We start from the raw sequence: 24,952 nt of genomic DNA, 5'->3' as shown, positions 1-24,952 counted from the left end.
GTTTGACCTGATGGTCTCTCTTACTTATTTTCCACATGGTTAATGAAGCCAGGGGTTGTTTTTTGAAGATTTATTTTCATAAAATGTTTAAATAAACTTTTTAAAAATCTGAATTGACTGTCTCTGATTAACTGGAGTACAACAACGTGTTGGTCACAGTAAAATAATTTAGCAGTTAAGTTTATAGCTCACATTTGAAAAGGCCTTGAACTGACATTCATTTCTTCTTGACCAACAACAGCAAAGCTAACAGACGAGCTCAGCTTGTCACAGCTCGTCTGAGATAAATGGCCTTCAAACTTATTTAATATTAAACATTTAAAGCCAATAAGCACAGCAAGATACGTATGAGATTCCATTTCCATTTATTCAATCACACACTTGTCAAACAGTCTGGCATGTTGTGCTGCTGTTTTAAGAGTTAATAACTGAAGAGAAGAAGACCGAGAGAGAGGACAGGAAACACTCAGGGGACGAGTCCTCCACGTTGTCGGGGGACGAGTCCTCCACGTTGTCGGGGGACGAGTCCTCCACGTTGTCGGGGGACGAGTCCTCCACGTTGTCGGGGGACGAGTCCTCCATGTTGTCAGGGGTTGCTGATGGATCTGAATCTGAGAGCATCTTCTGTAATAAAGAAAAACAATCACAGAGTTAAATGTAAAGTATAATGAATTTTACTGTGATGTTTCTGCCTCAGACCTGAAATCAGATCTGTCCTCAGGTTCTGCTAAACTTCAGGTTCTAAAGTTTGTTTTAAAGACAGGAGAACTCTTTATGAGACATGATGAATTCAATAATATGATCAGCTTTATGAATTATTGTTTTAAGACAAAAGTGTTCCTGCCACTTTCTATTGAAGATTATTTTAAACTGTCATCACATGGGCCAGCCTGATAAATTAAACTAATGTTAAATATTCTCATATAATCAGAGAGCCAATTTGTGTGCAGAACCTCACCGGAGCTGGAATCAGAGTCTGGACTGCTGTTTCCTTTGAGCATTGATTTCCTTGAAGACAGAAAGAAGAACAATTTAAACATGAACTTCTTGCAGAACCATAGAGGCTGTTAAAATCTTCTGCTAGTCTTCCTTACATTTTAAGAAGGATTATAAATTGTTACTAAAATTACTTTGATGCCGATAGCGGTTACAATAACACGGTCCAATCATATGAGAGATCATTTTACCTTTGAGTCCTCTGTGAAGGTGTTCTCTTCAGAATCAGCACTGCAAAGACAAGATGATGCCGTCCACCTTCACAAGCTGCTGCTTCAGTCTGGCTGCATCATGGTCTCCTACAGGAACAGCACAGAAATACAATCAAAGTACTTCACTGTATTTATCAGAGGATGTACTGTATGCAAAGTAAAACAAAATTAGCTGTAATTCCTCAAAAAGATTTGAGACTGCTTTGTTATTTGAGAGCACAGATTGTTTCTTTTCCCTTCTCTCTGTTTGCCTGTACATGACCTTTCAGTGCTGTAGAAGATGCTACAGTAAATCCTGGATCAGCTGTGTGGATGGTGTGACTGTGTGCTAAAGCTTTGTTAAAGTTGTCACACACATACTCATATGTCTTTGGAGAGTAAAAGTACAGTGTGGTGGCAAACTGCTTACAGACACAGTCACAATCACCTCAATGTTTGTCAGGTTTTGTAAATTTTTAGAACAATTTCTCAATGAGTGTCATTAAATGTACAATATGATCAACTTGTGACTGTTGAATTGGTCGTGTGTGGAAGACAATGCAGAATATTTATCAGTTTAAGCAGCATGATGCTCAGTTAATATTACATTACACCGGTTGTTGATGTTTGTGTTCACGTTTCGGTTAGTCTCTTAAATCAGTAACAGTTATATTAAATCAGAGCTTACCTTTAGTTTTATCTGGATCTTAAATCAGTAACAGTTATATTAAATCAGAGCTTACCTTTAGTTTTATCTGGATCTTAAATCAGTAACAGTTATATTAAATCACATTGTACCTTTAGTTTTATCTGGATCTTAAATCAGTAACAGTTATATTAAATCAGATCTAACCTTTAGTTTTATCTGGATCTTAAATCAGTAACAGTTATATTAAATCAGATCTAACCTTTAGTTTTATCTGGATCTTAAATCAGTAACAGTTATATTAAATCACATCTTACCTTTAGTTTTATCTGGATCTTAAATCAGTAACAGTTATATTAAATCACATCTTACCTTTAGTTTTATCTGGATCTTAAATCAGTAACAGTTATATTAAATCACATCTTACCTTTAGTTTTATCTGGATACATAAAGAAATATTCTCCCCTCGTATATAGTCCTATGAATTTCAGTCTGCACGGTGAAAGTAAAACCTGTTCCTCTCGGTATAGCCCACTTATCACTCAGACTGTAAACATGTTCACATTAGTAATGATGCAGGCCAGATTTAAATTATGTGGCTTTGTTTTTGCCCTCGATACTTTTTTGAGACTTTACCAGATGTTTTTATTTTTGCTGTAAAATAACTGTACAGTCAATGAACCGCATCTATGAGCGGATTTTATATTATGATTCTTGGTTTTAAATACAATTTCAATCACAATAACGACATCACAATATCAAGAAACATAGCATGTCAGTTATTAGGTTTACTCATTTAATAAAATAAAATAAAAAGATAAATCATGCCGGATAAGTAACCTAGCTTTACAACATTTCAGCTAACCTTAGACTGCTTATGTGTTAGCTAGATAACGACTTTAACCAATGACACATAAATCACTTTTTTACTTACCGAAAGAACTGCAAAGATCCGTTATCTCCCACAGGTCGGTTAGAACAGTTTACTGCAGAACAACTCATTTTCCAGCTCAAAAAAGACGAAAAAACTGAACGGAAAAATTCAACGGCGTCTCGGCTTTCCTTCACTACGTAACTTTTGTTATTCACAAAGAGAGCTACGCAAGATCGGCGGCTGTCAATCATCGTCAAATATGACGTAAAATCCCGTTTTTCAACCTCAAATAACTTATTTAAAACAAACTTCACAGAAAAATGAGCACTTGAACACAATGTAGGGTGATAATAACTAATGATCACAGCAGAGTTTAGGTTTGGAAAAAAATGATGTGACAAGTATTTTAACTTTACAGTTTGACCCACATCCCATCTGTTATCATTGAGGAGGCGGGGCTTATGACCTATACTGCAGACAGTCAGTAGGGGGAGCTCTAAAAATAAAAGCTTCACTAGACCGGGGACCTTGTCCCGTCCATTATTTTTACAGTCTATGGTATACGGCCATCAAGTGGCGAGTTGAGTGGTCCAGTGCGTTCCCTTCTGTCCTTGCCTGAAGCAGTGCGAAGGAGCGCATCGTGCCGTTTTTAGATTTAGAGTCAACAGCTCCAAAATACAAAGCACCACACTTCCCTTTGTCCACCTTCAAATAAAAGCACCAGATGTCAGGTTGTTTGAAAGGGGGAAACTGAAATTTGCAAGGCGGAGAGTTAAATATTCAACAGATGCAGTTTGGACAACCATCACACCATCGCGCCCTCGTGCGCAATGTGACAAGATATCTAACATTCACGTGCTCTTAGGACACGCTGTAACACTGTGTCCTAAGAGCACGCGAGCGAGCGTCAGCGTCAAAATAAGTCTAATTCTATTGTTTCCCATTGGAGTGTCCTAACTGCCCGCGTGCGATGCAGCGCGACGCGGCGCAGATTTTACCCTGACGCCCCATTTCTATTTTCCTCTCTGTCGCTTGCGTCGACGGACAGGGAACGAGGAAGAAGGGGGCTCTACAAGGCACTGACACTTGCTTTTCTCACACTACAGAGCTTGGTAGCTCATCTTACAAAGGGGAGATAACGGTGCATTGATAATATCCTCATCCGTGATTGAAATGTTGAGCTTTGATTGGTGTCAACACCGGAAAATAAACGTTTTTTCAGCTCACCGCGAGCCGTTTACGACGAGCCTCTGTGTTGTGATTTGAGTCAGCTGCTCGTTAATACAAAGCACCTCACATCCGCTTACCCACCTTCAGTACAAAAGCACTAGATGTTTTTCTCTTTGCAAGGGGGATAATAAAATTTACAGAGCATAGAACTCAATATTTAACGCATGCAGTGTGGACAGCGAGCGTCCGTTGCTGCGCGGCAGAACGCGACATATAACACTTGCGTGCTGTTAGGACACTGTGAATAACAATCTGAGCCTGTCAGTGGCAAAAACAAAAACGTTTAGTGAATGAGTTGGGAGAAAATTAAAACCCTGAAAGTTTACGTTTCAACCATTAAATGCAAGCTGAAGAAATCTAGGAGAATCCAAAGGGTTAATGTTCCAGTTCATCGTTTCGACCACACTCTATGTAAAATAAAGGTTCTGACCACCGAGTAATTTATTTGTTCAGGCTCAAATCCAAACTGTGCAACAGCCTGAAATCAAAAACAAGCAGCTCTGACTGCAAAGAAACAAAAACCTCACGATTAAATAAAACAATAAAACGGTACACACACAAACAAACACACACACAGTCACACACACAAACACAGTGAAAGGTAAAACACGACAGCAGCCTCCTCTGTGAGTGCACAGCTACAGCAAGAGTCAAAACCACATATGAAGTCAAAACTTTCTCTGTTGTAGATTTTAACAACACAAGTGACTGTAGTCCAACCCCGGCCTGATGGCTTCATTAGAGAACGACTGAATCCAAACCCTATCTGTCCAACAGGATAACATGAACTGATCCTGTTATCCTGTTGGACAGTTTGAGACCGGGATGAGGTCCAACACTCTCAGCTGCAGTTTTAGATTCCTCTTGTGACTGTGCGACTGGTGTTTATCCGTCAGGCTGTCAGTTTGTTCTGTGGAGTATAAGACTGAACACAATGCAGACTTTCTTAAAGCGACAATCTGCAACTTTTCCACAATAAAATAGTTTCAAAGTTGATCTCAAAGTACAATAACTTTTGACAGGGAGACAGCGCCCATCTCATTTCCAAAGCAAAATAAATTGCAGTCAAACTTATTGAAAGGAAGGACTAGGGTTTCTATTTTTGTTGCCATGGTATCAAAACAGGTATCGATATTGTTGGATTTGAACTAGTATCATATTCATAGCTTTCACGTTATGTCACACTCTTATGGAACCGCCCATCTGGCGAGCAAAAAAGGCTCTCTACCAATGTACCCTACTGAGATGTTATTGGTCTCAGTTGCCCCCTACGTGTATTTAGCAGTTTTAATTTTTCCATTTTTCAAATTAAAGTTGTTGTTTAATGTGATAGACTGAATGACGAGGAGATGAGCCTGGGTTTTGTTTCTACAGAATTTAATCCGGGAAATAAAATCTAGAGAGGAGGACGTTTGTGGACTGATGCAGTTAGACCCTCCGCGGCCCCTGTGAGGGGACTTCTTCTCATCCTGACGTCAAACATTGTGTTGACTAAATCTAAATATTCCTGTCTTTAACTCACAATACTGCCCCAGAATGCTGAAATTGAAAGCTGATCAGCAGTCAACCGGATACTATCGTTAGCTAACGTTAACTAGCTAATGTTAGCTAATTAGCACTCACTGATGCTTGAATGATGAAGCTTTTCTTGCCCTTCACTCCCCAAACAGCAGCATTATCAACCCAGACACATCAAAAATACATAAAACTGCCTGTATGTTTGTAGACTTTAATCCTATAAGGAGATTAGATTTGTCTCTAAATATCACTGAAGTGACGTTCTGGTGTTACGGTTAAAAAAGTGACCATGTTAACTGACGACAAACATGACTGAACGTGTCCTAACAAATGCCTCTTTGTTCAGTTTTAGTATTATCACTATGTCCAAATGACTGATTACATGTGTTTTAATTAAAGCTATACAAAGAGGCTTTCGTTTAGGGCATGTAAAGTCCGACAACCAGACTCACTCAGCTGACAGTCACCAGATAACATGCTCTCTCTGTTAACCGTAACACCGGCACAGACTTTGCCGTTTCTAGCGATAACCGTGTCCTGTGTGCTGTTAAAGTAACGCAAGTGCCCCAAACTCACAGTTTATCTTAATATCTGAGTTTTACTTCGGTTGTCAGGTGATGCAAACATGTGTCTTTTATAGAAGGTGCTAAATTAAAAGCCAGTGCTGCAGTTCTACAGTGATTTCCACAATGGCCGCTACTTTCCTGACGTTTTTTTGCCCTCCATCCCTCCTTGGTGGTCATGTGACTGAAAGCTTCGAATTGAAGTTTAAAATTCTATTATTGTGATAACACAGATACTGTTGGAAAATACTTTTAAAACACATGTTGAGTCTGACCATCCTCATCGTCTCCTGGTAGGAATCTGTCATTAACTTCATGCATCGACGGTAAATCTGGCTTCAGTCTTGCAGTGCTTCTCCAGAACAGTAGGGAGACAGGTTTATTAACTTGTATAGTAAGTTGAGGTAAGAATCTTTCTGCAACAGTGTGATTGATTCAAGATGGCAACAATGTGCATTCCCAGCCAATTCTTTGTCCTTTCTTTGCACCATAGGCTGCATTGTGTTAGGGGAGTTCAGTTGGTAGTCTCCCATTATTTTTATTAAAACCTCAATAGTTTCCAGCCTCCTTTTAACAATTCTCAAAAAGAATTCTCAACAATAGAACAATAGAAAACATGTCCAAAGAGAACGTCTGGGCTCAAAGAGGCTTTAAGTTCTTATTTGTTTGGTGACTGTTGTCCACCCCACCCACCTGACCGTATAACAGGAAACTGACCAACCTCTACATCTTCCTTTGGTTCATTATTCTGGTATCATCTGGTCTGCTGGTGGGCCGTCCTGGTTGTGGTCACAGTTGGTATTGCAGATCAAATAAAATTCTTGAGTAGATTTTCTCCCATTCAAGCCATTAACCAGGTAAACTGCTGAGAAGTGGAGGCTGAAAACAGTCCTTCACTGAATAAGATCTAGTAAAACTAGCTTTCATCAGCAGACCAGACTAGCATGAGTCAGCAGTTTTTTAAGTTCGTCCCAAGCAGCAATCTCTGGTCTTGAAAAATGAAGCCAATGCGGAAGAGCAAAATCCTGCAGTTCATCGAGTGTCCACTTGAGGCTATTTTGTTAAAAGTCTATCAGTTTTACTTTGAAAACACATTGCCACTAATGTTAAATGATTGCATAAACATACTGACATTAATAAGTGTAATTTTACTCCAGTGTATTTTGCTGTTTAGAGTTCAAATGTTGTTTTGTGAAGTGAAGTTGTGAAGAAAAGAAATTCAGAACAACCGCAGCTCAGATAGAGGACGCTAACATTATGAGTTCACTGCTGCTAATTCAGTTGAAATGATAGAGACAATCTGCACAATATTTATTATAACACCAACTGCATGCTCAATTTTTCACTTTTACTTTCTAAACCCGAATAACTTTCATGTTCTATAGATGTACGTCTTCAAATCATGGAGAAATGGTAAAACAAAAAATATTCATGTAAACAGGAGTTGAGATTTTGTATCTTTCTTTTTTATTTGACAACATCAAATTTGATTATAATTTAAATTAATCGTTGAAAAATGGGACAAACCGAAGCACTCAGAGAAAACCCATTCTGTCCAATGAGCTCACAGGTAGTCCTGTGTGGCTCTGTGTGGACCTGAAGTTGCGCTTCACATCCAGGATGAAGTAGTGCTACGAGCCAAAGTGAGGCTGGTAGCAAAAGGTCTTTCCCACCCACCCCAAGACCGCCGATGGTTTACCTTTAGAAAACCAGGATGATGGGCATGAAAGTTGCAGGCGTCATGTCCACGGCAAAGGTGTTAACTAAAAAGTCAAAACCAGGATGATGGGCATGAAAGTTGCAGGCGTCATGTCCACGGCAAAGGTGTTAACTAAAAAGTCAAAGAACCTTTTAAAGATGTTGTCCTTCTTAGGCATCACCAGGTACTTTTTGAGAGTCTCAGTTATACATTTGAGAACTGGTTCACGCCCTAACAGCATGCTCCTCCAAAGCTCCTTTTCACCAACCTCCTTGCACAGGTCCTTGTGCACTGCCTTGTACATCTTTTTGATATGATTAGGACTTAGCTTGACGACAATCTCAGTGCCTTCCAGCTCTGCCCACATCATCGCTTTCAATGTTTTAACAGCGCTCTCGGAGCCCTCACGGGACCAGCTAGTGGGCAATTTTTTTAGAATCTTTTCCACCAGCCCGAACACGATACATTCAGTGGTTATTTCATCCCACTCATTGTCTCGGTATAAGTCGGTCTTAGGGTTCGATGGGCGTTCTGAAGCCTCACATGCAGCTTCATCAGCTTCATCCCTCACAGCTGGCTCATCTGTGATAGAAGCTTGAGCTGCTTGATACGCAATGTGATCACTTCTTGTGACGACAGGAGGCACGTCAAATTCCTCACCTGAATCATCACCAGCAATCTCAAAGGAAGCAATATTATTAGTCAGTTCACTTTCCTCAGTTGTACTTTCGGCGCTTTCCACTGAAAGAATATTTTCTTGTCCATGCTCTTCCAGAGGAGTAACAGGGGTCTGACTTGTTTTGCCAGATTCCTCATCTTTCACTTCAAGCTCATTTTTCTTCGCTGCCTGACTCATCTCGACGTTAGTGTTTGTGTTGTTCATTGTGCCGACTGTTTGTAGTCCCTGTGTGAATCCTTTGACCTAGATGTGTCCTGAATCTCAAGTCAATTAAAGATTTGGGTCCTATTTAATACTGTGATGTCTTTGGAAGGTTGCTTTTGATCCTCTGATGATGTCAGCACATTCTGTCCACAGCAAAGGCAGATTAGAACAACAACATTCCACACAGAAAGAAACTCTATTTTTAAAACAAAACAAAAATGGAAGCTTCTAAACACAAAAAATACAACACATGTTTATGCTGCGTTCAAGTTGATCTCGGAAGTGGGAAATTTACGAGTTCCCAGTCGGAAGTGTCAACTGGAACGCCCCCTGAAGTCGTAATTAGGACTTGGAAACTCAGAGAAAAAAAATTAGGCCGAGTTCAGATCCAATATGGCTGCTTCGTGCATCTAAAGGGATGTTTAAGATGTAACTGTTGAGTTTATTAGCAGCTCAGTCGTCTTCTTCTGTAATTAAATCAGTCAGACCGATGGTACCGTGTTCTCTCTGTGGAGGTGTTTTCATGTTATTTTCAGTCAGAAAACTATCACGTAGTGTGTTGTTATCGTCTGGTAGCTAACAAAACAAAGGTACTCCTTTGTACACACACACAAACACACAAACACACACACACACACACACACAGACTGTACACCATTTAATCCCAACTATAGGATGCTACAATAGAAAAAACATAATATTCAACCCTCCAACGTGTCTAATGGGAGGGACTGTGTTACACGCCACAGCTGAAATTCAACCACATTTGTTGTGTTGTCGTTGTTAATGTGAAGTCCGGGATGAGACTGCTCAGAGGATCTTCTCCAGTACGAGTTCCTCACAGTAGTCGCTGAAGTACGACACGTTGCTCTTGTTCCTGCAGGTCTGGTGCAGCCCCGGCCAAACGTCAGGGTCCACGTAGGTGTAGAAGATCAGGTAACCATGGAGACTGGGCAGCAAAGCTTCAAGTTGAGCCAGAAACACGGCACAAACAGAAGCCAAACTGCGGCCAAAGATGTTGATATTGACGTACAGGGCGTCATGGCGGTAGGGGACAGCGTACGGCGTGGTGCACAGGCTGATAGCGGTGGGTTCAAACTCACGGTCTACAATGCACGTCAGCCCCCTGCGACGCAGAATCTCCATGTTGGCCTCCATCGGCCTCAGAGGCTCCCAGTTATTAATGATGGTTTTACTGGGCAGCAGGTTGGACACCACATGGTCAGTCAGGATCAGAGTCTCTGTCTGCTGCTGGTTCAGGGTCACTGGCCTGCGGGGGGCGGAGTCACATTGCGAGGAGAGTCTGGAGCGCAGCTCAGCGACAAAGAGGCCGAGGTCCTCTGCCTCGCAGCACAGAGACAGGATGGCCTGCAGGGGGCGACAGTCAACATCTACAGTTCAGTTCTAACCAAGAAGTCCTGAGTTTTTGTATTTTATATATATATATATATATATATATATATATATTTCCAGCTCTGTCGCCTAGTTTGAACATAATTTCTTATTCAGGACAGATCTTCCTTTTCAGTCTGACAGCTCGTCACCCTGTCAGATTAGCTAAGCTAGCTAAGAAACAGCCATAAACTGAAATTCACTGATGTACAGACAAATCAGAATTGAATTTGACACACACACACCTCTTTAGCGATGAGGCGGTACTTGGCCATTAATTGCGGCGACAGTTGGTCTCCTCGGCTCATGCGGAAAGCAGAGACTTGTGGGTAAAGATGGCGGAGGTGATCAGTGATGTGCCCCTGGATGGCGCCGGCGATGCCTCTGCTCCTCAGATCAGGGGCCACCCTTAGACCCTGAAAAACAACCGTCTCACCACCGTCTACCATCAGCACAGACTCCATAGCCACCTGTAGGGGGAGCAGGTGAGCACACAGGTGAGCTGTGGGTCAGTTATGCGTAAAATGAAATAAAATGAAAATCGTGTACATGCGCGTTCATTTCTCGTTATGTTTTATGTATTCTGTCCTTACTACTCTGCCCTTCAACCTGGCGATGAAGACGAGGCGTCCAGCCTCATGCAGCCAGCGGTGGAAGGTGACAGGCATGTAGTCCAGTCCATCAAAGGCGTCCCTGCAGATGTCCAGGACCTGAACACAAATACAAACTGTTACCATGAAATCACAGCGTTCATACATCGTTAGCGTTAGTTCAGGCTGACCACGGAGTCGCTCTGTGTTTTTGATAACAGCTGATCTCATGTAAGCCCTAACCAGCTGATTTGCTTCAAAGCATCCTGTTGGCTCTCATTAAAGCTGCTCCATAGCCTGCCTGCTCTTTTCAGCTCCCCCTGCAGGCCACATTTGCAACCCTCCTCCACCAAAGCTCTTCTGGATTTTCAACATGCTGTTGTCATCGACGCCTTTTTTCAAATAAAGTTTTTTTTTCTAGACAAAGTGGTCCCGACTGAAATACGTTTTATTTTTTATTTTTATTATTATTTAAGATCTTATAAATTCTTATTTGACTTTTAGAGGTCAAAGGCAGGCAACTTCTCGGGGCCCCAGGCGAGTAGTGGGCCCCTAAGGGCTGACAAACCTTAAATCACAGCAGTGCCTCAAAATGTGCAAATTTTGCAATGACAGTAGAAAACCTCCCTAAGGGAACCCCTTATGATAGAACTTACTCTCTATCCCCTGCTATAGTTGTCTAATGCATTATTACAGTGAAAACCAAAGTTTGTCAATGAAAGTTACCGCAGAAAATGAAGAAGAATTATCGTCATGGGAGTGGAAAAAGAAAGAGATGCTGGTTGTAAGAACCCCCAATTAATGTTTTGCCTAGGGCCCCAATCACTACAGCCGATGTGTCCTTGGGTAAGACACTTAACCCCAAGGTTGAAGCCAAACTAGAAAAGAAATATACAAACTCAAGTCCATTTCTCATTTTACAATTTACTGTGACATGTCTGCATACTTTATCAAATCTACACCGTCTAGTTTCTGCTATATGATAATAAATGATGTTTCATTATTCTCTGCATCGACTGCAGTTTCTTCTTCAGCTGCTCACTACATATTTAACAACTTAAAGCCAGCTTGAGTTTTACAGTGTAACTTTACTTTAAAAAGTACATTTTGTGACCTGCTGGAAGTCCTGCTCCTCTGCAAAGCTGTACACCAAAAAGTCACGCACGTCCTGCTGTGATGCAGACATCCTAAAAAAAACCAAGAGCTTTTATCTAAATCAGAAATGGAGACTTGACTCAGCCGTTTGTTATTTGAGTTCTCGGCTTTAAAAAGTCCCCTCTGTGTCTCTTCTTTTATCTTCTTTTGTGGTTTTGAGAGAATCCAAAGCAGGAATTCAGGAAGCTGCAGGGCTGCGTTCAAGATCAACAACATGAGCGCGTCAAACACAACAGGAGAAAGCAACCTGTTGCTTTTACTTTTAAGCTTTTACTCCTGTGTTTCAGTCTCTGGTGGGATTCTTCAAATGTCCTTCATTCATTCTTTCTTTAACTTGAGTTGTGATTTTCTACGATGCTGCTGAGTGAAAGATGCTTGTGATAGTGTTTTAAGTATTTTTAGAAATAGCCATGCTTCATAATGAGCACTCAAAAACAGAATTGATCACATCCCGACTTTGAACACAACTTTTTAACCCACAGAAAAAGTCTCTCCTGGCTCCCTATTGGCTGCTCACGTCTGCGTCCAATCAGAAAGAGGCTGCTGGGAGGGTTACACTGAAACATGACGAGACGTCTTAAAGGTGAAGATGTGAAACTGTTTAATGCAGTTTCAACGGTGACATCTGCTGGCTCAATGTTGGTATTGCATTTCAAATGTCTGGGTTTCTTCTTTACATGTTAGAAATAAATAAAAAACTAAATTAATTTAAACTAGAAGCTGTACATTTATGACACAATTAATTTTGTATATTTTTTACATGAACAATGGATTAACATATATTATTTCCCGCTCTTTAGCTCCTAGTACATATGTTTTATTTTTATTTTTAATAATTGTATTCCTTTTTCCTGTTCTCTTAAACTGCTGTAATGCAAAATTTCCCCCATGGGGGATCAATAAAGTTTATCTTTACCTTTTGTTCGGTCTGGCAGAGCCTCCTCCGACACAGCAGGTGGCGCTGTAGGCTACTATTAAGATGTCCACTATTATTATTCCACAAAGAAGACGGCAGAGTGACATGCGTAGAAGAAGAAGAAGACAGAAGTAGGAAGAGAGGGCGTCTCTTTTATTGCCAGCTGGACTTTTTTATTGACACCGAGCAGCGAGAGAGCGGAGTGTTGTGTCCGGTGTCCGGTGTCCGGTGTCCGGTGTCCGACCTCCTGCAGCGGCTGATGGGCCGAGCCGCCAGGAAGAACCGGAAACAACAACAATAACAGAACGAAGAAGAAGAAGGAGGTTGTGATTGCACTGTGAGTATTAACATGGAAGGTGAATCTGATATCTCCTGTTGATCCGGATCAGGACTAGGACCAGGATCAGGATCAGGATCAGGAGCAGGAGCAGGAGCAGGAGCAGGAGCAGGAGCAGGAGCAGGAGCAGGAGCAGGATCAGGAGCAGGAGCAGGAGCAGGAGCAGGAGCAGGATCAGGAGCAGGAGCAGGAGCAGGACTAGGACTAGGACTAGGACTAGGACCAGGAGCAGGAGCAGGAGCAGGACTAGGACTAGGATCAGGATCAGGAGCAGGAGCAGGAGCAGGAGCAGGAGCAGGAGCAGGAGCAGGAGCAGGAGCAGGATCAGGAGCAGGAGCAGGAGCAGGAGCAGGATCAGGATCAGGATCAGGCTCAGGAGCAGGACTAGGACCAGGAGCAGGACTAGGACTAGGACTAGGACTAGGATCAGGAGCAGGAGCAGGAGCAGGACTAGGACCAGGAGCAGGACTAGGACTAGGACTAGGATCAGGAGCAGGAGCAGGAGCAGGAGCAGGAGCAGGACTAGGACTAGGACTAGGACTAGGACCAGGAGCAGGACTAGGACCAGGAGCAGGACCAGGACCAGGAGCAGGAGCAGGATCAGGAGCAGGATCAGGATCAGGATCAGGATCAGGATCAGGAGCAGGAGCAGGATCAGGATCAGGATCAGGAAACAGGATCAGGATCAGGACTAGGACTAGGATCAGGAGCAGGATTAGGATCAGGATCAGGAAACAGGATCAGGATCAGGACTAGGACTAGGATCAGGAGCAGGAGCAGGAGCAGGATTAGGATCAGGATCAGGAGCAGGAGCAGGATTAGGATCAGGATCAGGATCAGGAGCAGGAGCAGGATTAGGATCAGGATCAGGAGCAGGATTAGGAGCAGGATCAGGACCAGGATTAGGATCAGGATCAGGATCAGGAGCAGGATTAGGAGCAGGATCAGGATCAGGACCAGGATCAGGATCAGGAGCAGGAGCAGGATCAGGACCAGGATCAGGATCAGGAGCAGGAGCAGGAGCAGGATCAGGATCAGGATCAGGACCAGGACCAGGATCAGGATCAGGATCAGGATCAGGATCAGGAGCAGGATCAGGATCAGGATCAGGAAACAGGATCAGGATCAGGATCAGGACTAGGACTAGGAGCAGGAGCAGGAGCAGGAGCAGGAGCAGGAGCAGGATCAGGACCAGGATTAGGATCAGGATCAGGAAACAGGATCAGGACTAGGATCAGGATCAGGAGCAGGAGCAGGAGCAGGATCAGGACTAGGAGCAGGAGCAGGAGCAGGATCAGGATCAGGATCAGGATCAGGATCAGGAGCAGGATTAGGATCAGGATCAGGATCAGGAGCAGGATTAGGAGCAGGATCAGGATCAGGACCAGGATCAGGATCAGGATCAGGAGCAGGAGCAGGATCAGGATCAGGATCAGGAAACAGGATCAGGATCAGGACTAGGACTAGGATCAGGAGCAGGATTAGGATCAGGATCAGGAAACAGGATCAGGATCAGGACTAGGACTAGGATCAGGAGCAGGAGCAGGAGCAGGATTAGGATCAGGATCAGGAGCAGGATTAGGATCAGGATCAGGAGCAGGAGCAGGATTAGGATCAGGATCAGGAGCAGGATTAGGAGCAGGATCAGGACCAGGATCAGGATCAGGATCAGGATCAGGAGCAGGATTAGGAGCAGGATCAGGATCAGGACCAGGATCAGGATCAGGAGCAGGAGCAGGATCAGGACCAGGATCAGGATCAGGAGCAGGAGCAGGATCAGGATCAGGATCAGGATCAGGACCAGGACCAGGATCAGGATCAGGATCAGGATCAGGATCAGGAGCAGGATCAGGATCAGGATCAGGATCAGGAAACAGGATCAGGATCAGGATCAGGACTAGGACTAGGAGCAGGAGCAGGAGCAGGAGCAGGACCAGGATTAGGATCAGGATCAGGAAACAGGATCAGGATCAGGAGCAGGAGCAGGAGCAGGATCAGGACTAGGAGCAGGAGCAGGATCAGGACTAGGAGCAGGAGCAGGAGCAGGATCAGGATCAGGATCAGGATCAGGATCAGGAGCAGGATTAGGATCAGGATCAGGATCAGGAGCAGGATTAGGAGCAGGATCAGGATCAGGACCAGGATCAGGATCAGGATCAGGAGCAGGAGCAGGATCAGGATCAGGACTCATGAACACTTAACATGAGTATTTAGATTCATGCTACGTCATACTGGTTCTTCTTCATGTGAGCAGATAATGAACTTTTTCATTAACTTAAAGTAGAAGTGATAAAAGAGTTTTAGCAGGGAGGACCGAGGTCTCTTCTCCAGGTTTGTCCTGCAGCAAAACAACAACAAACATGTAAACAGTTAATAATGACACTGAAACACACACACACACATGCAAACCGTTTCCAGTTCAATGATTTCACTTTGTTTCAGTTTCCTGAAGTCGTTCAGATACCAGATGTTTAAAAACACTGAATGAAAGCAGAGAGGGCGACTTCTCGAGCCTCTGAAGGTGATCCCACAGGATGAGTGCAGCAACACTGACATGACACACAGCCTACAATGTAGAAGATTTAAATACTCAAATAAAAGTCTGTTTCTCAACATAGAACGACCTGAAGATTTCAATGAGCTGAACATGAAGACGATGAAAAGTTGAGAAGATTGTGTTGGAGAAAAAGGAACATGAAGCTGATGAATATGACACAGAAGAGAAAGAAGACGATGTCATTGTGTTTTGGGTTCGCTCGTTGATCCCAGCAGAAACATAAAGCTCGTCTAAAAGATGAAACTGTGCGAGATGTTCCTGAAAGATGAGAAGACGGCTCTGAACACGACGGGAAAAATAAAAACAACAAAACTGTAAAATAAAATCACCTTAGGGATGTAAATGATTCATCGATTAATCAGCGTTACGAATTAAACCGATTAAAAAATGTATTAACCGACAATCTGTTTACAATTTTACCGCGGCGGCCGTGTGTAATACCATTTTATACCAGAAGAGGGCGCCTTCACATTTGCAACTCATAAACGACTGTAATTACTACTGAAGACGCTTAAATATATTTATTTGACTTTGATACTTAGTGTTGGTTTTAAAAAGGAGTTTCAGCCTGGTTAGTGTAGAAACGGCGGCGGCGCCACGTTTGGCAGCGCGGTGAAATACGGAAAGTCGTACGTTGTTTTCAAGCGAGAGCCTCGTTGTTTCATTTGTTCAAACTGTTTTTATTTTAAAACATTAACTGAGAACAAGACGTGCAGTTTGTTGCTCATTAATTATTCATGATTCTTCCACAACTGCTAACGGCTGTGGCTCAGTGGTAAAGTCATCTCTGCACTGGAAGGTCAGGGGTTCGATCCCCAGAGTCAGAAGACGAGAAAAGAAAAGCTCAATTCCATTTAAATAATTGATTGTTAAGGTGTTCAACTGTCGGTGAAGAGAAACGACTTAAAGGTCGTCATAGTTCTTCTACCAGCTGTGGAAAAAGATCCCAGGTGAGCTGCACCTGAAGACAGAGGTGTGTGTGTGTGTGTGTGTGTGTCTGTGTGTGTGTGTCTGTGTGTGTGTGTCTGTGTGTGTGTCTGTGTGTGTGTGTCTGTGTGTGTGTCGTGTGTGTGTGTGTCTGTGTGTGTGTCGTGTGTGTGTGTCGTGTGTGTGTCTGTCTGTGTGTGTTGTGTGTCTGTGTCTGTGTCTGTGTGTGTGTCGTGTGTGTGTGTGTGTGTCGTGTGTGTGTCTGTGTGTGTGTGTGTGTGTGTGTGTGTGTGTGTTCACGCTTCTGTTCTTCAGGAAGACGTTTAAAAGGCGGAGAGAAGAAGAACACGTTTCGCAGCTTATCAGGTTTCTGTTCAGTCAGACCTGTACGGTCAGTGTGTGTGTGTGTGTGTGTGTGTGTGTGTGTGTGTGTGTGTGTGTGTGTGTGTTTACCAGGATATCCTCCTCCTGTGATGTTTGTTTTGTGCTGCGTTTACTCTCCTACAGGTCGGTGTGTAATTAGACAACCTTTTTAATCTTTCACCTTTGACCTTTTTTTTTATTTTTATTTTTGGGCTTTTTGTGTCTTTAATGTAGAAGAGAGAGAGAGAGAGACAGAGAGAGAGAGAGAGAGAGAGAGAGAGAGCGAGCGAGAGACAGAGAGAGAGAGAGAAAGAGAGACAGAGAGAGAGAGAGAGAGGAATGACATGTGGGAAAGAGGCCACAGGTGGGATGTGAACCCGGGCTGCCCGCTTGAGACGACAGCCTCCATACATGGGGCGCGCGCACTAACCACTGCGGCCACCAGCGCCCCAACCTTTGACCTTTTTAACCTTTGACCTTTGTATTTCTGTGCAGCTCACTCTGTTTGTTATAAAATATATTTGACTTGCAGGTCATGGATGCAGAGAGCGGGGAGCTGTGTCTGGGCGGCGTGTCGGCAGAAAGCTGGCAGCTCGACGCTCCTTTCTCCTGCTCCGAACTCATCTTCAGCGGCTCGGAGAAACCCCTGCAGGACTGGGCAGTAGACCCCGATTGTGTGAGTGTACACTCCGGCATGAATGTGACAGACTTTAGGTGATCCAGATGAGCTTTTCTCTGCTGTGTTCAACTGAAGCAGCAGCCTCCAGTGAGGAAAAATGGAACCAGAGAAAATACAACTGCAGTTCCTTCAGTGTCCACTAGAGGCTGGCTGAAAACAAAGGAATCTCCATTAAGTCCCATTTTAAAATCCCAGTTTAAACAGCAGAAATAAACAGCCGGGTTCAAAAACAGTTTGATCTCTTTAGTTTATTTCTTTATTGGCTCACAGTCCCTCTTCAGCTGATCTATCTTATGACGCCAAACATTCTGTCTCTCTCTCTCAGACGCTAAACGACAGCGAGTCAGAGGACGTCCTTCACGCCGTGGATCCAAACGAGGTGTTTCCCACCGCGCCGACCGCCGACCCCTCGTCGGAGAGCGACAGCGGCATCTCTGAGGACCCCGTGGTGGAGAGTCCCGTCACCAGGGCGGGGGACATCGTGACGGCGGTGAGCACGGCGGTCGTCCAGCCGGCTGCCGTGGCAACGACGGTCTACCAGGTGGTTTATGACATCAGCAGCCTGGGCGGCGTGAAGACCGAACCTGGACAGGAGAACATGATCTCCATAGAGCTCGGTGAGGAGGAGCAGAGTGAGCGAGGGAATCGGGTTCAGTCTCTACCGGGCGCTTCACAGCTCTCTACAATGTTTAGAATTTAGACTGCAGTACCCATTTTAAACACTAGAGGTCAGAGTTGTTTCCTTGCAAATTCTGATAATATAAAGAAGAAATTAACAAATATCGTGCGGTGAGGACTTCCATTCTTGTTATGATTTTTGAAACAGTTGTCAACATTGTCAGATTTTTATTTGTATCGTAGTGAAGTTTGATAAAATGTAATTCAACCTTTCCCCGTCACTAACTGTGATGTCACTTCCTGTGCCGTGCAGATGAGTGGAGCTCCCAGATGTTGTTTTCAGACTCGTGCATTGTGAACGAGCTCCCCGTGCTCTCTGCCGCCGCTCGCCTCGACGGCAGTGTGTCCGCCGTGGCCCCTCCCAGCCCCGACGCCGATCTGGTCAGACTTTGATTTTTGATGATTTTGTGACGCTTCAGTTTGACGGGCGTTTGACCTGGAGGACTAACTCCTTCTTCTTCTACTGTTTCAGCTGTACCCGGACCTCCAGCTGACGGAGGAGGAGCAGAAGCTGCTGACACAGGAAGGAGTCGCTCTCCCCAACAACCTTCCTCTCACCAAGGTCAGACTGCAAACCTTCTCCGTTCACACCTTCATGCACCAGTTTGACTCACTCACGAGCTCTAAAGGGCGCCAGAGGTTAACGTTGTGGAGGAAAGCATATCGAGAACTTCTTGGAGCGGCCGTTCCCAAGAGGGGGCTGTTTATAAAATAAAAGTTATGACCACAGATATCATTTTCAGTAAGGGTAAATTATTGGACATGACAACATGATATTATGGCTAGACACAGAAGTTTACTAAACTGTGTGTCATGACACGCCTTACTAATCACTCAAAGGGTTGACTCATGGTAAATCATCATTGTTGTGATATTTCTTTTATGTTTTTAATTGGTGGAGGGCTTTTTGCGGCCCACCTGCAGTACCCACACGGTCCACCAGGGGGCCTCAGCCCACACTTGGAGAAGCACTGCCTTAGAAGATGAAGAGTCTTATGTACAGGGACTGATGTCGTTGTGAGACAGAAGCCAGCTGATTGAATCATTGCTTCTTATCACACACACACTCACACTCACACTCACACTCACACTCACACTCACACTCACACACACACACACACACACACACACACTCATCAGTGTAAACACACCCTCTGTCTTCCTGATCTCCCCTACACCTAAGCTGCTCACTCTCTTTCTGCTTCTTTGCCTCAATCCCTCGGCTCCCCCTTGTGGTGGGGTTTAGCGCTGTGCTCCCAGCTGACCCAGAGAGCGTCTTTTTCATCTGAGCCTTCAACGCCAAGCGAAACTGTATCTCCATTTCTGCAATGAAATGGTTACAGTTGTGACGAGGGCGTTCCTGACTGAACTTTTTTTTGCAGGCCGAGGAAAGGATCCTGAAAAAAGTGAGGAGGAAAATCAGGAACAAGCAGTCAGCTCAGGACAGTCGCCGGAGGAGGAAGGAGTACATCGACGGGCTGGAGGGCAGGTACGCACGCCGACCGTTACAGACGGACCCTGAAACGTTTCTTTACTGTGTGAAACTTTATTCTGTTGATACGACTTTAAAATAAATCCAGTGCATCATGTTGGACGTGTAAAACTTTTTAAATATCACATCGAACATGACAGCGTGTATCCAAAGCTGTTTTCTCGCTGAACCCTGGCGTAGAAATGGCGGCAGAAGCACCCGAGTCTGACGAGAATCAGTGTGTGCAGGGGCGCCGAGGGTCTAGCGGTTTGATCGTATGCCCCATGTACAGAGGCTTTAGTCCTTGTTGCAGGGGCCGTGGGTTCGAATCCGACCTCAACTCTTTGCTGTCTGTCATCCCCCCACTTTCTCCTGTCTCTCTTCAGCTGTCCTGTCCAATAAAGGTGTGTGTATTAATGTGTGTGTGTGTGTGTGTGTGTGTGTGTGTGTGTGTGTGTGTGTTAACAGGGCAGCAGCGTGCTCGGCACAGAACAAAGAGCTGCAGAGGACGGTGGAGCAGCTGGAGAAACGCAACATGTACGAGCACATTCATTATTTATCATCGGCTGTTTGTTTAATCAAAGCAGAAAGGGTGAAGTCACAGAGATCGTCTTTAAAAAGTTTAAACTTGAGGCTGCGTGCTTCTTTGAGTTGTTATCCTTGCCTCCAGCAGCAGAGGGCGCTGTTGATCCTTTTAGCAGAACTATCAAACCCTCACTCAGACCGAAACTCTCTCTTGAGTCTGCAGCTCGGATCAAGACGAGGAATCAAAAACATTTTAAACTGCAGATAACATGGTTCTCTTTTGCATCATTAAAGCCAGTACAGGTCTCCATCTTGTTGTGAAAGTTCCTGTTTGGAGTCTCAATTAGTATGTAATTTGTTCCAGTTGATAAATGTCCCAAACTTTATGGATCCATATATTTTAAGTGGGAGGATGAAAACGCCTTCAATAACTTCAATGAATTCATAGTTTAATTTGTATACCTCGGTGACGGCTGCAACCTTCCCGGTGTTACGCTCTAAGTCAGTGACAAGATGAGGATTCTTCAGAGATATTTATGGTCTCAGTCTCGGTTAGTGGGGTCTTGACTACAACAAGAGCTTTAGTTGAACTTCAGTGTGAGTTCGTACGCTCCTGCTGATGACATGTGAACATGTAAAACTTCTTAAACTTCATGTTGCTATTGATGATTAAATCTGTTTGTGGACTGTTTTCTGTTCAGGTCTCTGCTGGGTCAGCTGAGACAGCTTCAGACTCTGATCAAACAGACGGTCAGTAAAGGAGCGCAGACCAGCACCTGCTTACTGGTAGGTGGTGTGTGTGTGCGTGCGTGCGTGCGTGCGTGCGTGCGTGCGTGCGTCTGTCTGTCTGTCTGATAGAGTTATTTTTAATTGATTGTCAGTAATGCTGTTAAGATTTTAAAAACCTTTTAATGTTGACCATTGAGTGAGGTAACCTGTGTGTGTGTGTGTGTCTGTGTGTGTGTGTGTGTGTGTGTGTGTCTTCAGATCATCCTCGTCTCTCTGGGTCTGATCATCATGCCGAGTTTCAGTCCATTCAAACGTCTATCGTCTGCGGACGACGACTACAGGCCCACAGGAGGTCAGTGATGATGATGTCACTTCCTTTTCAGAGTAGACCGTTATAAAACATCATGACCTCCCCTTTGAGACAGGAGGGACGATGGTAACCACGTGGGATACATAATTAATTAATTAATGTATTCATAAATGTTCTAAATGTTTTTATTTATGACGCTGAACGTACAGAAAATAGAAAAGCAACAACTTATTTTATTCAAGTGAATCATCATTTATTGATTTCAGAGATTTTGATGCAACAGAAATAAAATCAAATATCTTTTTGGATCATTGCAGTTATTTCCAGAAACATCCTGACAGACCCCGCCTCCCTCCAGCCAGCGGCGGCGGAGGAAGCAGACACTCCAGCGGTCCAGTCGGACTCCTCATCACCCCCCTCTGAGCTCGGCCAATCAGGAGCTCCGGACGGTGCGGCAAAAGAACCAAAAGAAAACCCTGAAATAACAGACTCAGACGGGATGAACCAGGAGGGGAGCCAATCAGGGAACAGCTCTGCTCCTGTTGCCGGGCAGACTGAGCCTGTGGCGACGGGTCTGAGGTCCAAAAGAGGAAGCAACGACCCCGCCAAACCGGCACACGCTGACGAGATGTAGACAAACTGTTTGACGTCATGTCAGGACGATAGTTGTTGGTGATGTCAGTCGACCTCGTGGCGTTGAGGTCTCACAACCGGCAGCAACGGACGCTCTTACTAATCGATGTCCGATACGCTCAGCCTTAATCGGTCGGTGGTGGTCTTAAACTTTTCTGATTTGGAAAGCGGCTCCTGAAACGTGGTCGCTTGTTCTCTGATGGATTTTTATAAACAGAGGTCAAATGAAGGTCAAGGTGGTTTTTTTTCAGACTTTAACCAAAATAAAAGATTTTACTAAACTCGCCACGCAGTCTCGTTCTCATTGGACGGCCCAATTTAGGTCCTAAAGTGGGACGCCATTAACAAGGGGCGTTGTGTTTAATGTCTCAGGTCACCTCACATGGACAGCAACATTTACTGAACCAGTAACCGCATGGTTGGTAATTTTCAAAAACTAGCATGATTTTGAAAGTAGCATTCCCTCAGTGCTCCATCTGCACCCCCTCCCCTCTGTTCTCCCTCATAAGCCACGCCCCCTCACTTACATGCACAAGCGCCGTCCCTCCAGAAGTGAACGTCAGCTCATCTCTTGCGTTGAGTAGAAACTACGTCGTCTCATGTCTCATTCAGCGGTCAGTAAACTCTCAGTATAAACTCGAGAGCGAGCAGGGAGACAGGGAGGCGTCTGATTGGTTCATCAGATTGGTACCTCGTGGCAGACATTGGTCGAAGTTTTTACAGACTTACAAACTGATACAGATGATGGATTTTCTTCATTCCTTTTTCAGTGAATATGACTTATTAATTTCTGTCAGGACCTAAAGACAGTATCACAGAGAATCACTCCCATGATTCACCGCCATCTTTTGTTATTGTTTTGATTGCGAGCCCCCTGGTGGAGGAATTTACAAACTATGAGTTTAAGCATGTTTAGCAAGAGGTACCACTTTGTCCATAAGAGGCGCCAAAATCAACACAAACAAAAGCTTCCTCAAGAGTTTTAACTAATGCGAGGCTGACTACAGACTAGACGATTCTCAAGATGTGTAGAGAGTGAGATGATAAAGGTATCTTACTCTCTGATCATTAAGGAAACATGCTATGTTGAAGTGCTGGCTTCTCTGACAACAATGCAGCAGCCAGTATGTCCTCCTTCTAACTTTAGATTCTGCTCCTGAATGCTCTGGATTTGTTTGGACCAGAGAAGGTAGAAGCTTTTAAGACACCCCCCCCCCCCCCACACGGCCGTTTTGGACGCCCCTCTGTTTGTCAGATATGAGAGCAGTTATCAGGTCAACAGGTGTTGCAGTGATGGAAGCGGTCAAGAGAAGTGGTTCAGATAGAAGTGATTGTACCCGACCTAAAAAGCCTCTGCATGTTTCTAATAAGCTCCACGAGCAGAAACGTGCTCAAACTAGGATCAATATTGGAGATGCTTTTGAAAAATGGAGAGAGGTTAGAAATGTGTGGCAGATGTAATACAGCAAAGGTTACTGTAGGTCAGTGGTTCAACTGATGGGTCACGAGCTACTAGAGCTGGGAATTGCCCACAACCTCACAATTCAATTCAATTAAAATTCTTTGGGTCACAATTCGATTTGATATTGATCAGTATGCTTCCTTATCGATTTAATAATACACACAGATGACAGGATTACCCAGATAACTCATCACAGTAGGCTACCTTCTGATATTTGTTAAAGAATTATGTGTGCATTTTTTGTAAAGGTTTGGAACAAACTGACTCAGAAATGTATTTTATTGATTCATTATTCTTTAATTAACAAATAATAAAACATGAAAGTACAGTATGATCTAAAGTGCCCTGAGCTGAATTTGCAGCAAAATCGTAATAAACATAACAGTGCTGTAATGGCAAGGACAAAAACTAGAGATGCACCGATACCACTTTTTTGCAAACCAAGTATAAGTACAAGTACTTACATTTGGGTCCTCACCGATACCGAGTACTGTTACGAGTACTTAATGCCCTGATCCGCGTCTGTTTCTTTGGTCAAAAGTCTCTGAAGCACGGTCACAGCAGGAATTACATCTGATGCTAAAGCATCGGACGAGCTCACTCTTCGGGTTAACTCCTCAAACGGAGCCAAAACAGACAAAGTGTTTTCCAGAAGTGTCCACTGGTGCGCTGTAAGATTGTCGGGGAGTTCATATTCGGAGCCAAATATTCCCAGAGCTCACTTCTGCTCGGCGAGAGACTGTAGCATGTAGTACGTGCTTTTCCAGCATGTCTGCACGTCTTGTTGGAGTCTTCTTACGGGCTGGTTGAGCTGCAGCTGAATGTCTTCCAGGCGGGAGTAGGCTAATGCTGAATGCTTAAAATGTCCAACAATTTTACGTCCGACTGACACCACGTCAGCTACACTCCGTGCAAAGTTTGCAGTCTGCTCTTCTTTTGTCATCATTGTTTACACTGAAATATCTCCACACCGCTGACATCTCGCTTCTCTCCGCCTAGCCGCTCAACTGAAAAGAGGCGCACGCCCGCCGTAAAGTGGTATCGGTGCCGTTGAGTATGAGTACTTAAAGGCGGCATAGGACCGATGCCGAATACTGGTATCAGTATCGGGTCATCCCTAACAAAACCTATATGTAAAGTGCACATTTGTGCCTGACCTGAATTCACAGCACCCACAGTGCCCCCTAGTGGAGAAGGGGTGACATTACAACAATTTATTTGCATTTTATTGCGTCCCACCTCCAGGGACAGAGGGGGTCCCCGGTCTCTGACACCCTTATTTTGGGGGTCATGAGCTGAAAACCTTGGGAACCGCTGCTCTAGGTGCCTCCTCAAAGTGAAACGATGTTGAGCATGTTGTTGTACTCTCTCATAACCGAGGGTTCGCTCATCAAAAAGGGTTCCAGTTGTTGCTCCGTCCTCAACATGTGGACCAGCCTGTGGACCAACGTTCCCTGGTAACAACTGGAAGACATCAGGAGAACAAGATGGAGATTTATCATCAGGGACGTCAGGACGAATCTCAGGTTGCTGTGTCCTTGAACTCACCGTGCGATCTGTGGTTCAGGTAAGGGGAAGCCCAGCAGCTGGTTCAGGATGACGCTCTGCCTCAGGGTTAGGGTGAGGGT

The 24,952-nt window shown here is 44.3% G+C and overlaps 2 protein-coding genes and 1 long non-coding RNA gene across 4 annotated transcripts; 1 reads left to right on the top strand and 2 right to left on the bottom strand.

Annotated features, from left to right (window-relative positions):
- Positions 1-360: 360 nt before the first annotated feature.
- LOC136179892 (uncharacterized) lies at positions 361-1,861 on the bottom strand. Its single transcript, XR_010666817.1, has 3 exons — positions 1,188-1,861; positions 959-1,008; positions 361-624 (listed from the first exon to the last, which is right to left on the bottom strand). It is a non-coding gene; the product is annotated as an uncharacterized lncRNA (long non-coding RNA).
- Positions 1,862-7,462: 5,601 nt separating this feature from the next.
- LOC110004902 (histidine N-acetyltransferase-like) lies at positions 7,463-11,953 on the bottom strand. Its single transcript, XM_020660396.3, has 4 exons — positions 11,697-11,953; positions 10,586-10,702; positions 10,238-10,462; positions 7,463-9,968 (listed from the first exon to the last, which is right to left on the bottom strand). The coding sequence occupies exons 1-4, from the start codon at positions 11,766-11,768 to the stop codon at positions 9,411-9,413; spliced, it is 972 nt and encodes a 323-aa protein (XP_020516052.2). The 5' UTR covers positions 11,769-11,953; the 3' UTR covers positions 7,463-9,410.
- An 811-nt stretch (positions 11,954-12,764) lies between these two features.
- On the top strand, positions 12,765-22,148 carry creb3l4 (cAMP responsive element binding protein 3-like 4). Of its 2 annotated transcripts, none has more exons than XM_020660397.3 (10): positions 12,765-12,990; positions 17,370-17,513; positions 17,842-18,133; positions 18,448-18,575; positions 18,667-18,756; positions 19,577-19,683; positions 20,134-20,202; positions 20,892-20,976; positions 21,178-21,271; positions 21,547-22,148. In XM_020660397.3, exons 2-10 carry the CDS (start codon positions 17,373-17,375, stop codon positions 21,861-21,863), a joined length of 1,323 nt encoding a protein of 440 aa, XP_020516053.2. In that variant the 5' UTR covers positions 12,765-12,990; positions 17,370-17,372; the 3' UTR covers positions 21,864-22,148. The 2 variants fall into 2 exon arrangements, with proteins under 2 accessions (XP_020516053.2, XP_065814262.1); XM_065958190.1 differs by lacking the exon at positions 12,765-12,990 and adding an exon at positions 16,772-16,981.
- The last annotated feature ends 2,804 nt before the right edge of the window (positions 22,149-24,952 follow it).

This window comes from Labrus bergylta, chromosome 8, assembly GCF_963930695.1.
Source record: "Labrus bergylta chromosome 8, fLabBer1.1, whole genome shotgun sequence".
Lineage (NCBI taxonomy): Eukaryota > Metazoa > Chordata > Actinopteri > Labriformes > Labridae > Labrus > Labrus bergylta.
This window is presented reverse-complemented; position numbering and strand designations above follow the sequence as displayed.